We start from the raw sequence: 15,578 nt of genomic DNA, 5'->3' as shown, positions 1-15,578 counted from the left end.
AAAATATGCAGTCGTATATCTGGCAAAGGAAACGCAGGATGGCCCTGTTCTCTCTTTCCCTCCCCACTCCCTCGATTTTTTGTCGAGTAATTGCTTTCACCCCTGCCGGGTGACCTGGACAGATTTAATCGTGGCGTTTCCAGCTTCGGCCACCTGAATCAAATTGGTCAAATTAAGCGAGGTTTCAGGGGAGAAGGGTTCACCTCTATCCGTATGTGTGTGGGGGGTGTGTGTGTGTGTGTGGGATGTGTGTGTGTGTGTGAGCGGGTGGGGGGAGTGTGGGTAGAGGTATATTCCTGCACATTGTAAGATAGAGTTTTACACCCCTCTTCATGGGAGGCTGGGGCTTGGCCAGGACTAGACCAGGGAGCCTGGAAGTGACAGATGTTGTTGTATGAATAAAAACATGCGAAGAGCAACATTTCAGTCTGAAACATAAGGATCATTTGGAATACAAGGCTGCTGCCATAATCATCGTTTCCCCCCGTCTCTATCTTTTTACATCTCATGCTCTCTCTCTCTCTCTCTCTCTCTCTCTCTCTCTCTCTCTCTCTCTCTCTCTCTCTCTCTCTCTCTCTCTCTCGGGGAAACGGAGGTGAGACGACACTGTTCACTCATCAATGCAAACAAACGCACAGACAACAACAAGATCATTCACAGCTGTCAGGAGCTTGCAGAAACCACCGTAGACTCCCAGTCCTGTTGTCTAGCTCTTTGTGTGTCTGAAGCAGGGAGTCAGGCTTCATTACAAACACACTCTCCCTGCACAGTAGGTGACGCTTAAAGAGGAGGGGTTTGAGGACTCTGGGGTTTATTAACAGAGAAGGACTCTCTACACCGTCTAATTAATATGGGATTATCCTTTCAAGAGTCATAGGGTAAATCAGTCAGATGACAAACAATTTAAATGATGTGCTAAACTGCGACGCTGTTGGGAGTCAGACAGGTGACCACATACGGCCATGCATGCTCTGTGCACATGCACGCACACACACACGCACTCTGGGTAAATATCAGACCAACCTTTCTCTCGCTCATTTAAAGGCCTTTTTAAAAGGCTTGATTTAAACGGAGATCCCTCCTTTTCATAAGATGATAATCCCCTAATAATGTTAACCCTTAAATCAATACAATCTCTCTCCCTAACCCCCTGGTCGAGACTGCAGACTGTCGTGATAAAAGCCTTCCCCTCCCTCCACCACATCCCCGATGGAGGATGTGGTGTCTGTGAGGATGTAGTGGAAGTGGTTGGGGTACTGACCTGGCTATCTTGTCTGTGCAGGACATGGTGATGAGCTGTTCTCCCTGCAGCATGCCGTCCCAGGTCTGGAGCGCCCCGCGGGGACACCGCACTGGCAGGGTCCCCTCCCCCGACTCAATCTTGGTCCGAAGGTGACTGTGACACTTCCTCATGAGGTGCCTGCTGCTGCTCACTGCAAACAGCAGGAGAGTCCAACTGTCAACCACAAAAGCCAGCAACCTAGCTTCCAGACCCCACGAACCCTTTATATTTACAATCACCTTCAATAAGCAGCTTTTTAATCATCGATAATTAACTCACTATTAACGAATGCACAGATTTGTGTTTGAAGTGGTGAGTCTCCACAATGAGTCTCTTTCTCTCTGCTCTCTTTCTCTCTCTTTCTCTCTCCTCTCTTTCTCTCTGCTCTCTTTCTCGCTCACTCTTTTTCTCGATCCCTTCCCCTCGCTCCTTGGCTAGCTGTTCCCATGGTTATTTTGATGCAATAAGGACAAACTTAAGTCGGCGTTCCCTCCAGGAGTTTTAAGGAACAGGCACAGAAAGGTAATTCAAAGGGCAGTGCTGCTCAAGTAATTTTCTAATCTCTAAATGCTGATTGATGAACATTAAAAGGTTTAATGAACAGGCAAGTTCCAAGATGTCCTGGGAGACGGCCCTCTTTTCAAATGTCTGTGATTACTGTGAGTTGCCAAAAATATGTTTTTTCTCTTTATTTCATGAAAACATCACCCGCAGCATAACGATTCAGTGGCATCACTCCAGAATAGCACGCTACGTCTGGATAAAGGAAGTATATATGTATTTCTGATGGAAAACTGCAAGGAAGATTACATTTCTAACCCTGTAAATCACTCAAAAAAGCAGCCATCTAAATGAATGTATATATTTTTTTTAGTTGAGCATTAAAATGTCATCTGCTCGGAGCAGTGGCTTTCCAGGCTGAAAAGGCTTGTGGATGTAATGTGACATGAAAAGGATGCCAGTTTTCTGACAGCCAACCGACAAAAGCAGAGCAGTCACTTTCAAAATCTCTGCAAGAAAAGGCGATTCCTTAATAAGTCTCGGTTAAGGCAGGAAAACGAGACCTTGAGGAATAGAGATACAGAGGCAGACATGAACTAGATGGGGAAGAACGACACAGAGAGAGAGTGTGTGAGAGAGAGAGAGATAGAGAGAGAGTGTGTGTGAGAGAGAGAGACAGAGAGAGAGAGTGTGTGTGTGAGAGAGAGTGAGAGAGAGTGAGAGAGAGTGAAAGAGAGAGAGAGAGAGAGAGAGAGAGAGAGAGAGAGAGAGAGAGAGAGAGAGAGAGAGAAAAAGAGAGAGGACAGATACAGCTCACAGGAGGGTCTTACAGTCGGAGGTGATCTCGTAGGGGCAGTTCAGACGGCCGTCTCCACACGGCGAGGTGCTGATGTACATATGGAAATGAACGTTGTCCCTCAACCTGTAACCAGTGTCTTTCTGCCGCACGAATATCGACTGTTCCCAGTCCTCTTGCCTGTTACTGTGGAACAGTGATGAAGGGAGGGAAAAAAACGACAACAAAGACAGATGAGACCGTGACCACAATCCATCACCACCAGACAACACCGTCCTCTCTCTTTTTTTCTTTTGATCATGAACTAAACCGAGGGAAGACTAACACTGACCGAAGGATTTTTCTTCACTTTCTCTCCCTCACCTTCTCCCCTGAACATTACTCTGTCTGAAAGTACTGTGGGACATCAAATGTGTGTTGGTTGGTGTGTGTGTGTCGGGGGGGGAGGGGGGGAGGGGGGGGTTGAAAGCCTTCTCCCTAGAGACACACTACCATCCCTCCCTCGTCAGTTATAGATTATTTTCCCCATTTATGTTTCTCACCGCATGCATCTTCACATAGGGCAAGTTTCCCAGCTCCTGACCGTGTGGTATTTGGCAAGGCTGACTTAACGTCCCCATCAGCCGCACATGCTTGGATGTAAACACCCACCACCTCACGGACGGTCACTGCTGCGTATGCTAATAATGACATTCGAGGGTCCGTCGTTGTTCCTATGACTAGATGTGGGGGCGGGGCTGAGTGGGGGCGGGGCTGCGTTTCTGGGGGCCCTCGGAGACAGGCTCCATCACAGGAAGTGAGGTCATGTATGCAGAAGGTATGCAGAAACATTAGGTGTGTTTGACTTCATGCAGCGCCGGAGTCGCCTGCAGCTGCCTGCAGCCCGGCTGACTTGAACTAGCCAATGACATTCTCAGCTTCAAGGCAGCCGGGCTGCAGCAGACTGTCGGTGCCGCCGGCGCTGCATGAAGTCGAACACACCTAGTGGCTGGGTGAGTGGGTTACCAAAAACACTGTTCTGTCTGGATCTGGTCACATGGGCTGGTCACATGGGCTAGTCACATGGGCTGGTCACATGGGCTGGTCACATGGGCTGGTCACATGGGCTAGTCACATGGGCTGGTCACATGGGCTAGTCACATGGGCTGGTCACATGGGCTGGTCACATGTGAGGATGGGTGATGCTCAGTGGTAGAGCTTTGGGTTTTGGGGGGCCTAAAAAAAATAATTGTGAATGGGCCCTTTGATTTGCCACATTTTTGTTGGAGGGGGGGGTGCCCCGAACCAATCGCAGGGCCCCTAAACACATGTTTAGTTTGTTTATTGGGCCGGCCCTTTCTAGAAGCTAAATTGTCCTTTGTTATATTTGCTCATATTTAATGGTTTGTCACGGTAACAGTCCAAAGCCTGGATTAACCATGCAGGCTCCTGCCGTGGAGGTGTAGCTAAAGAGCACATTATGTGGTATAATACAATTACTTTCTCTGTTTAAAGACGACTAAAATTAAATAATCAGAGAAGGGTAATTTGCATTCTGAAGAAAATTCATAACAAAAGCAACATCTTGTCAACATAATAAATTGCCGCCATAAGCTAAGTGATGACACACGTGATGAACGTGATTTGACAGCGTCGACCAATGAGAGAGCACAGAGCATGTGGCTCACAGCTCTGACAGAAGGTTTCTACCTCTGCTTCCTCACTACAGTAAGTGATGGTAGCTGTTTATGGCTGTTGACCCCATGTGCAGGTGCACATGTGGATGACATCAGCGTGTTACCTGAGGTACAGCTCCAGCTGGGAGTACAGGTATCTGATGAGGGCCCTCCTGGTACTGATCTCAGCGTGACAGTCGTTGACCACCAGACCCTGGGCGCTGATGTACTCGCCATTGATGCATTTGGTACCAGTGGAGAGAGCTACCACCTGGGCCTGCCCCAGGTCCAGACCTACACACACACACACACGCGCACACACACACACACACACACACAGGATCCACTTGGTGAGTGTGGCACAGCTCTGGGAACCGTTGGTGTTTGTAGAGCTCAGCTCTGCTCATCTCAGACGAGTGAAGTCAGGCAATTTTTTTTGGGGGGGGGGCAAAAAATCACTAGGATTCTGGACAGAACAAAGCATGGGTGTGTGTGAGTGTGTGTGTGTGTGTGTCCGTGTGTGAGTGTGTGTGAGTGTGTGCGTCAGACAGAGAAGGATAGCTCAGCACGCTTATCCACACGCTCCGCTCAGCTCAGCCCCTCTCCACAGGCTCCCCCCCCCCCCCCCCCCCCCCCGTCACAAATCGCTTCCATTGCCTCCCAAATTCAAGGGTCACTGCGTCTGCCGGACTTGCAGGCGACACGGGGGCTACATATGAGCTTTTATCAGCCTGAGCCCAGATGGTATTGTGGTGACGGGATCTCACCCACCTCCACCTGCACCTCCATGGGCAGGGGGGGAGAGGGAGAGAGGGGGGGAGAGGGAGAGAGGGGGAGAGAGGAGGAGAGGGGAGGAGAGGGAGAGAGGGGGAGAGAGGAGGAGAGGGAGAGGGAGAGAGAGGGGGAGAGAGGAGGAGAGGGAGAGGGAAAGAGAGAGAGGGAAAGAGAGGAGGAGAGGGAGAGGGAAAGAGAGGAGAAGAGAGGGGGAGAGGGTGGGGGAGAGAGAGGGAGAGAGGGGGAGAGAAGGGGAGAGGGAGAGAGGGAGCAGGTGAGGGACAGAGAGGAGAAGAGAGGGGGAGAGGGTGGGGGAGAGAGGGGGAGAGAAGGGGAGAGGGAGAGAGAGGGAAAGAGAGGAGAAGAGAGGGGGAGAGGGTGGGGGAGAGAGAGGGAGAGAGGGGGAGAGAAGGGGAGAGGGAGAGAGGGGGAGAGAAGGGGAGAGGGAGAGAGGGGGAGAGAAGGGGAGAGAGAGAGAGGGAGCAGGTGAGGGACAGAGAGAGCGGCAGAGGAGGAGGAGGGTTGGGTATGTCTGTAATAATAAGAGCTCATATTGAGGTGGGTTTAAAGCCATGGCCTGTCGAAATCCTCTCAGCCACTTTCTCACCATAAGCACTGCCTAGATGCTTGGCAAGACATGACCTTATAAACAGTATGTATATAGAAGAGCTCTAGACATTGGAATATACAGTATATTCATAGGAGATACCTGCCTGCACAGTGGACAGTGGCATTACATTTGACATTTAATTTATTGAGCAGACACTTTTATCCAAGGCAACATACAAGTAGTGCACCCAGAAAGTACAACAAAAAAAACAGTATTTTTTTTGCTGAGATTGTGCTGGCACATATTAATTTCAACAAAGGCCTGAAAAGGTCTGACTCAATGATACTGAGTATTTTATAGTGGAGGCAACTGGACAGCACCTCAACTAAAACAACCAACCAACCAACACTGTTTATACAACAATATGCTTTGTTTGATACACCTGCAGCCTTACCTGGGAGCCACCTGAGGTGTGCTGCACATCAAGGGATCTAGTCCCGGGCGATCAGATGTTCTCCATATCACCCTGTGTCTGTCATGCCTCTCTAACACTAGTTTACAGAGGATCCTCTCTCTTCCTCCATCAACTTTCCTTTCTTGCTATCTCTCTCTTTCTCCCTCTCTCTGCTGTTCCACTTAACGATTGTTTAGATCAATTTTGCAGAGGATAATTTCTTCGAGCTGTTCTCTATCCCTCCGTGAAATTCGTGCCCAGATTTTCCCCCCAGTTTGCAGGAGGAGAGAACAGAGAACTAGAGAGAGAGAGAGAGAGAGAGAGAGAGAGAGAGAGAGAGAGAGAGAGAGAGAGAGAGAGAGAGAGAGAGAGAGAGAGAGAGAGAGAGAGAGAGAGAGAGAAAAGAGACACAGAGAGAGAAAGAGAGAGAGAGACAGAGAGACAGAGAGAGAGAGACAGAGAGAGAGAGACAGAGAGAGAAAGAGAGAGAGAGAGAGATAGAGTCAAATATAGCCTGTGGGCGACACTACTTTTAAACTAGATAATAATCAGAGGCATCGCTGGGTACAAAAGGAGAGTGTTTCAACATCATAGACACACTGGCTAAACACTGCAGGCTCTCATCCCACCCAAACACATCTGTTGATTGGTGAAGATTTCAAAGGCAAAGGCAACGGGTATTCAGGAAGAGAGCGTCTACAGCTGTGTCTGGCCCAGGTCTGGTGAGAGCATCTACAGCGGTGCACCACAGTCAGAAACAGGTCAAGTTTAATATTCATCCAAAAAAGATGACTGGAGTCTTCAAAGACAAATCGAAGATCTGGCAAGACAGAACACAACTCACAGCTCGGTCGATTGTTGTATGTTACCAGTGCAGATTCATAAACTCACCGTTCAGTAATTTTTTATAGACTCTCTAATTACTTGTTTTGTGCCTATACTTTGGTTCATTGTAATATGCAATGCACCATTTGAACTATGATTTTAATAAAGTCTTATCTTATCTTATTTGAAGTATGAGATATTTGTAAAAATAAAAAAAAGCAGAAAGTTTTGGTAACTCAAGTTTTCTAAAATGCTCACATGTTGAGTTCTCCTGATCATCTCGAGCTAGGGTCCATTACCCCCATCCCAGCCCAGCCCTGAAGGCCCCTTCCTGGGACTAGATGCAGAGAGACAGGCCCTTTCTCCACCATGCTACATTACCCTGCCATACACTACACTGCCCTCCTAAACACCAGTCATTTAAGAAGTTTACATAGAGAAGCTATGTGAAATGTACTTCCTGGTAAATTTCTACATTCACGATGGCCTGAAGAAATGTTAATAGCCACCATCAAGATAGCATTTTCTAAATGAGATTTGACTTGACAGGAGAAAAGGCGGTTGGTCAATTCGTTCATGAGGCAATCATCGTAAAATATTCTTGTAAGGGAGGGAGCCCAAGATTTTTTTCTGAATAATGGATTAAATGATATGTAAACTCCATAAACTAAACCATTATTTTATCTGGCTTTTTCAAAAGGCAGGCTTTATTCACAGATATAAAAAAATATTTAAAAAAACTCCCCCAGCTCTCGTTTTTTATCGGTGTACAAAAGACAGAAATGTGTTTTGTAATAAGTACGCCATTATATCCAAGCACTGTAAAATTAGCGTCAAATCGGGAGTCAGACAAACTCTCAAGGTCAACATCAGTGATCTCATTTACATGCTTTTAAGGCTAAATGAGTCTTAGGAAATGATCCTTCATATGTTGTTCTGTCATTTCAAGATGTTGAACTCATTTGAGGGAAAATATATAACCCAACAACTCAAATTGGTTATATCAAGAAGAGCCAGGGTTTTTGCATGCTATTTATTTAAAACTAGACTAGGCTACAGATAACAAGAAAGAAATGCATGTATTTGAATGTAGATATTCAGGCTTTCAAAATGCTGTAGCAAAGCCTCCCACCACAAGTTACTTGAAAACTGCTTTCTCTTCAAATTGGTCGGAGTTACTGGAAATGTTTTTTTCCGACCTCGCTACATCCTGGGATTCAAAATCTTATTTTCTACACCTTCTTCCAACACACATGTGGACCTGTTCCCGCTGCTCCTAAACCCTGGAGGGGGTCCAGCCAGCTGCAGGCCTGCAGCAAGCCCCCTGGGGGGCAGTACTGAAGAGGGGACCCAGCATGTCTTTGGTTCAAAGCCGGACATCCATTAACATTCCAGAGGCGGAGTCAGACTGAGTCGACCCGTGGATGTTCAGAGAGGGATACAGAGCCCCTAGTGTTTCTGTCAAGTCTCCTGTCTCCCTAGCTACGCTGTCACCACTGCTGGCAGCCGCCACACACTCAGACAGCCCGGGTCTGGATCTTTGAAGATAACACTCCTATTAATAAACAAACAGAAGCAATTATTTGGAGACAGGGTGGGAGAAGAAGAGGAATTGGATTAGGTCAAGGCGGGCAGGGTCTCAGTGAAGTCTAAATTGATGAGCTGCAGCTCTCCAAAGACCACTGAGATTCCAATCCACACTGACACCTCCTTCCCTCAGTCTGTGGCCGGGAAGGGAGATAAAGATGGCCGTGTCTGTGTGCGTGTGCGTGTGTGAGTGTGTGTGTGTAAGTGTGTGTGAGTGTGTGTGTCAGTGTGTGTCTGCGCGTGTACTTGTGCAGCAGGATGCAAACACAAGATGAGGACGGAGAGCTTGAATACTTAACATTTGAGTAGGATTTAAATAAAGGAAAAAACATAAATAAATATATGCAGTCTAAACAGTATGTAAAACAGGATCATGATTCATAGTTTGACATTAATTATATATTTTAACCAATTTATAACTCTACAAACAGCAAAAATCTATTGAGCTCAAAGTAGTTGTCGTTGGGTTCCCAATTGAAACTTTTTTGACACGGAGAACCAGCAGAGCAACTGTCAAAGCGAGCTAAGCAGGTGGATCCCTGTGTTGGCTTGGATGACTGACATGCTGTAGGTCTCATGTCTGCCTCCTTCTCCTTCAGGGAAGGCTTGTAAATAATTCAATGTGGGAGTATATAGGAGAGGTCTACAGGTGCACACAAAGATACCAGCACTAGTCTCTCTGCCACCTCTCTCTCTCTCTCTCTCTCTCTCTCTCTCTTCCTCTATCTCTCTACTGATTACATATACAGCATATTGCACCACTTCAATAATTCACAGTGATATATAAAAGTCAATGAAATGTGCCATACCTCTGGTCATTACGATGCCTGCCAGGGCTTTGTGACGTGCCTGCACAGGGCTGCAGCTATGGGCCAGCTCCAGGTATTTCTCCCGCACCAAGTGGAATATTGAATCGGCAAAGTCCTGAAAGACACAATCATATCTTTATGAGTCTTGGCAAACATGGAGAAGCACAAGTTGGATTTTTACTGCAGGATATTATTATATATAATGTTATTATTTCAATGACCAAATCATGGGTCAACCCTCTGTAAGACACTGTTGACACAGATTGGTGTTTAAGGTGCCCTCAGAATAAAAGGTTTTGGGTTCATTTTGTTAACCCCATTGGTTTCTGTGATAGACAAAGAGGATAAGGTAGTGAAGTGAAAAGAGGATTTAGTTGGATCAGCATACTGCCAAACTAGCATCAGTTCAGCAACAGAAAATAATAATAATAATAAAGCATCATAAAGAAACATTCTATATGTTTTTCCAAAGCACAATGGTAAGCTTATGGTTCAGAAGATATGTTACGCTTATTCAGAACAACCATCTGTACATGGTGCGTTTAGTATCAGTAACCCACACTTGCGGACCCATAGGCAAACACAGAGCTTCATCGAACACTGGGTACTGTATAAGCCATCCACCTCCCTTTACGTAACAGCCCAGGGTGTTGAGCAGACGATGCCAACCTGTGCACATTGGTTTCAACTCATCCTGACCCCCAGTGCCTGTTAGTGTGTGTAGTAATTATCATCCAGGTTTCACAGCAGACCTCCTGCCAGCAGCTCTGTTGGGCTACAGAGAGAAGGGGCTGCCGTCACCACAGAGCAGAGAGAGAGAGAGAGAGAGAGAGAGAGAGAGAGAGGGGGGGGGGGGGGGAAACGAGGAGAGGGAGAGCGAGAGCGAGAGCGAGAGAGCGAGCGAGAGAGAGAGAGAGAGAGGGGAAGAAACGAGGAAAGGGAGAGAGATAATAATAGTAATAATATAAATACTATTTCTGTAATTCCACTGTTGCTTTGGTAATATGAACATTTGTTCTATAATGCTAATAAAGCCCATTGAAACGAAAAATGAGAGAGAGAGAGAGGGACAGAGAGAAAGAGAGAGAAAGAAAGAGAGACAGAGAGATGGTGAGCGCAGGAAATAGAGACATGGGGGGGTGAATGAGAGTGGGGGGAAGAGTGAAAGACAGGAAGGGACTAGTTATTCTTAGTTATTCTGAGTTCACTTGCGTTGATTGAACTGTGACTCACCCAGTTGACCCGCCCTTGTCTCCTCTTTGAGAAAGAAGCATCTAGCATTTTAGAGTTGCTTAAGCACTTACAAGCACACTGCATAATCCCTGCATTGTCAGCTGCCTTCAGCACAGAGCCCAACTTTGTTAGTGAACTCAGTGTCAGTTGTATTCTATCTAAGATCTTGACAGCGCCTCTTTACTTTCTGAGCGTCATGACTCTTACTGGTGAAGCGTTAGCCACACAGCGTTAAGAATACTGAAGCCTTCGTTCTGAACGTGACATCTAAGAAATTCATCATGTTTGACCGTGTCAGCTTGCTGTGTTTTCTCTAGGTTACAACGTAACCCGGAGCCATGTCCTTGGTTCCCTTTCTCCAACGATTTTTATTGATGACATTACAGGGTGGAGGGGTGAGGAAGAGAGGCCGGCCCTCAGAGTCAGGGTGTAATCGTTGCTGGCAGGAAGCCCAGCTTGCCTCCTCTGCTCTTGTCATCTGTACCTTCGTTTCTCCAGTTTTCTGTCTCTCTGCTCCTCCACACAGCTCTCCCTTTCCATTCACTCCTCTCAACAACTTCCCTCCTCTTTCCCCAGTCCTGTCCTCCCATCCCTATGCATCACTCTCCTTTTCTATCTTCTCCTCCTCAACTCTCCTCCCTTCTCTCCTCTTTTCCTCTCACTTCATTCCTCTCTGCCAGCCCTCAGCAGAACAGGAGAATAATGCAGGACAGACATGGGTCGTGACTCTCAGCCAAACCACGAGTCAGAGTCTATCAATTCCTCCCTCAGACGACCGGGCTGGAGAGATGACTCGATCCACCCAGCTCCATCTCACACCCTGGCAGGGTGGGATGTGGCGTGACTCGCACTGCACATCGCCATTCTCATTTCTCTTTCTGCCTCCACATCTTTCTGCCCCTCAAACCTGCAGTCTGTCTATTTCTGCTTGTGTTCATTCTTCCTTCAACTCCCTGTATTTTTTAAACCTCTTTCCAACCTCATTCTAAGTATAATGTGGCAGGAATTATTTAGTCCCCTCATCCAGTCTGACATTCCGTTGTTGTAAAAAGTGCAAATGGCTAGGGCCTGGTTTGCCAAATCAAAACAGTTTTTTTCTAAGTCAGATTGATCCAGGTGGTTGTTTAGCATATTTGTCAAGTGAGTTCAGACACTTCATCTTTGGTGGTGTGGTTCTACTTCACGACAGCTGTTTCCCAGCCAGGGAAGCCAATCATGACACTAGGGCTCAAGATCAATGGGAGAGAGCTACTCAATATCCATCCTTCCCTGAGACGCAGAGGAAAGACTGAACCCAAAATGGGGTTGCGGTGGTGGAGGAAACCAGCCAGAACAGTATGGCGAGGTGAGGCAACAACCAGAACAGTCAGTATGGTGTGACGCACTGACAAAGGCAGCGATTTCAGATGAGCATGTGAGTACCTAAACAGACCGGGATGATAAATTGTTGTGTGTGTGTGTGAGTCTGTGTGTGTGTGTGTGTGTGAGTGTGTGTGTGTGTGTGTGTAAGTGTGTGTGAGTGTGTGAGTGTGTGTGTGAGTGAGTGTGTGTGTGACTGGTTGTGTTTGCTGTCTGACAGAGCCCAAACTATCTTCGTCCGTTTGTAAGATTTGAGAAACATTACGAAAACACAGAATACACATCATTCTCAGAGTGGAAAAAATAATATTCCACGGATTAACAAGGACGTTTGCAAATCAAGACGTGTGTCTTCTAAGAGCGTGCAAACGTTACTGGGGCTGAATCAGCAGAACTTGTGAGTCACTTTTAACCATCAGAGAAGGAACACAATGTTTTAGTGCAATCAGACAGAAGCCTTACACTGTGCATGAACAGAGCAGTTCTGTCAGAGAGACGGACAGACAGCTGTCAAGATCGGGGATTAGACACCGAAGCGGAGAGACAGAGAGACTCAAAGATAAGTGTCTTGATGTCCAATCAAACCTGGTCTCTGGGAATTTTATATGAAATGATTAGGAATTTGGGGGAATTTATTAAAATGATTAGGAATTGTAATTAATGTTGAGGGATTCATTACAACGATCAATACCAAGCTTGATTTGAGAAAAAAAAGTGATATTGATATTTTTACAGAAATACATTTATTTAGACACATACAAAACAAATAAAAAAATGAAAACAGCTGAAAAATGACCTTCCTCAGTACACACCCCTCCAACCTACCGGCTAACAGCTCTGCGTCTATCTCCAAGGTAACGGGGAATGTCACTGCCGGTCCCCTGGTTCCCCTGCCTTCCTCTCAAGTCAATATTGTGCCAGGAACACAAATGTCAACAGGGACATTTTCTCTACCGATCCCTGACCCAGAAGTCTTTGCTCCTCTAGGGAGGAGAGGTTGATGGGGGAAGTGTGTGTATTTGTTTGTTTGTGTGTGTGTTTTTATGTTGGTTAGAAGGGAGACTGGTAAACTACATTGACTTGTAAGGGGTAAATGTGGAAATAAAGAGGACTAACAATAATGTTAACTTCCCATTATTCGACGATAATAAGGACATGCTGTACCTTTAAACTGAGAACAAATAAACCTCCCAAAAAACAGTTGAAAATGACCACATTTACCCACTAAAATCTACTAAACTGATACCCTTTAGGGAGAGAATAGGTGGGGATTGTCTTCCCACATGGTCTATATTAGAGACACTATTTGGGAGTCAGGTGGCTGAGCGGTGAGGGAGTTGGGCTAGTAATCTGAAGGTTGCCAGTTCGATTCCCGGTCGGTGCACATGACGTTGTGTCCTTGGGCAAGGCACTTCACCCTACTTGCCTCGGGGAGAATGTCCCTGTACTTACTGTAAGGCGCTCTGGATAAGAGCGTCTGCTAAATGACTAAATGTAAAATGTAAATGTAATGCTCCGTGGAAACAGAAGAAGAGGCTGTGTTGGAAGCCACAGTCGTACAGAAGCAAGTAACTCTTGCCATTGTGTGTAGTGGCCCTGTGGCACAGACTGGCTGCTCCTCCCCATGTGACGACACTGTCACCTACAATCTCCGGTTCAAGAGAACACATTCACGTGCCTCAAATGTCTTCCCCTCTCTCTCCCTCCCTCTCTAACTCTCTCTGTCTCCAAACCCCCGCCACCTTATCAGGGCCTAGCAGGGCAGCCATGGAAGCATAAAAATGGGCCATGTCTTATATTTCTTTATAGAGGTATTTAACAATTCATTCTCCAGGTTTTAATAGCGTGTCTCCGGGTCTGTGTATCATCCACGGCGCCTGGCAGAGCGCGAGCGAGGCTTTTGAAAGTCGATATCCATTCAGTGGGTAGGAACCTTGCCTTGGGGGCTTTTCTAAATTCTCAAAGTGCCAGACACCCGCAGCGAGACATATTCTTCACTTGTTTGTTCTCTGTAACCTGTGCTGTTCCTCTCTCTCTCTTTATCTCTGTCTCTCTCTCACTCTCGTCCCCTCTTCATCACTGGAACAAACATGTAGATATTTCACCTTTTTTGTCGAGCTGTTCCCTTTGTTTTGCCTGAACATGAAAAACAACAACGACTTTGTCGCGTGACAAACGGCCCTGGAAGACAAACTGTACACAGATCTGCTGTCGCCTGTTCCTTTTCTCCCTCTCCCTTGGTGCGGCGCTTGCCTCCAACCATGTCCAACCTTTCTGTGCGCTGCGTCCAGATGGCCCCGGCAGTCTGCAGAACAGATTTCCGCCAAGCCATGCTTTTAGATGCATCAGCAGGGAGTTGCCAATCAGATCGGTCGGGGCCGCGCCACCATCGCCGCGGCAACAAAGGCCTGCTTCCCCTACCCAGCCACTGTCTTCATGTTCAGAGCGAAGGAGGGGGGAAAACGGGATGAAAGGGTATGAAGAAGAAAGAAAAAGAGGAGAAAGCGGAGAGAGGGGGTATTTTGTGGGGTCTTGTGGAGGTAGAGAAGAAGAGAACACAGCCATGCTTCCATGGCCTTCCACACGGAGCATCTGAGGGGCTGACCAAAGAAGATCTAGCCTCAGCCAGGGTATGTGGAGGCTGTTTGGGCTCTTTATCATGAATGCCCCCTGGAGAACGCTCCAGGTGACCTAGTTATTTGGGGTAGAGACATATTCTGATGGTGTTCCAAGTCTCCAATATCACAGCCACAAACAGCCCCTGCAGCCTGCCAAATCACGTCAATTCATTTGGCCCATCCATAACGCAGGCCGATGCTTACTACTGGGCCCTGGCAACAGGACAGAACGCAACAACAGCATCGTCTCGGGGCAGCCGAAGAACAGGAAGCCAACAGGCAGGGCAGGTGGAGAGAGGATGTGGCAGGTGACTGTCACTCTGGCCTGGTGTCGTGGCGTGTGCCTCAGTGCTTCCTAGAGAGCTGGAGGAGAGACGAACTGCGTCATTAACCTTGAGTGGTGTCAGTATGCCAGGGGCAGATGTGCTGAGAGCTCAGTTCCCTGACAGTTCGGTTCGGTTGATGTTGCATCACAGGTATGACCGGTGACATCAGCATCACAGTTGTGGAAATGACACAGTGTGTTTTACAGCCCGGAACAGGATCACAGCCTCTACAGTCCTGCTACAGTAGTGGGAATTAACAATATAAAGTATGATTGAGATTGCTGATGTTTTCATTTGGATGGCTGAATTTGACAGTAGGACATATTGAACACTACTGTTATATAAGTTATTGACAATCATAACAGTTGTAACACAGAAAGCTGCATAATTCAGTGCTTGAATCCTGGCCATGAGAAGCAGATGTTAAACGGTTGATGGTGGATCTGGTCTAACCCTAAACCCTATATCCGCTCTGTCCATCTGAACAAACAGACAAGACAGTTGAGACAACAAAGCTGAAAACAGACCTGGACAAACCTGGCAACCTGAGAAACCTGGCAACCAGACAAACCCTGCACCCATGAACATTGAAACAGACCTTTGAATATCCGTCAATTTGACTCTGACCTTCTGCCTGTGAGCAGGATCTCAGTGTGATCACAAACCACGTAACCAGTCATGTAAAAGGAGAGACAGAGATGGACAGGGTGAGAGGATGAAGAAAAGAGAGAGAAAGGGACGGAGAGAACAGTGAGAAAGAGATAAGAAGAACTAATACAGAAACAGAGAGAGAGAGAGAGAGAGAGAGA

General features: G+C 46.9%; 1 protein-coding gene across 1 annotated transcript in view; it reads right to left on the bottom strand.

The window, feature by feature from the left end:
- adarb2 (adenosine deaminase RNA specific B2 (inactive)) overlaps positions 1–15,578 on the bottom strand; it is a 99,666-nt gene that overhangs the window by 3,748 nt on the left and 80,340 nt on the right. Inside the window, exons 4-7 of the mRNA XM_047024152.1 lie at positions 9,234–9,348; positions 4,360–4,528; positions 2,614–2,765; positions 1,262–1,433 (exon numbers count right to left, since the gene is read on the bottom strand). Of these exons, the coding sequence (XP_046880108.1) occupies positions 1,262–1,433; positions 2,614–2,765; positions 4,360–4,528; positions 9,234–9,348 (608 nt within the window). The remainder of the gene's footprint in view (positions 1–1,261; positions 1,434–2,613; positions 2,766–4,359; positions 4,529–9,233; positions 9,349–15,578) is intronic.

Source organism: Hypomesus transpacificus, chromosome 8 (genome assembly GCF_021917145.1).
Source record: "Hypomesus transpacificus isolate Combined female chromosome 8, fHypTra1, whole genome shotgun sequence".
NCBI classification, from domain to species: Eukaryota; Metazoa; Chordata; class Actinopteri; order Osmeriformes; family Osmeridae; genus Hypomesus; species Hypomesus transpacificus.
The sequence above is the reverse complement of the archived record's forward strand: the minus strand, read 5'-3'. Positions and strand labels throughout refer to the sequence as shown.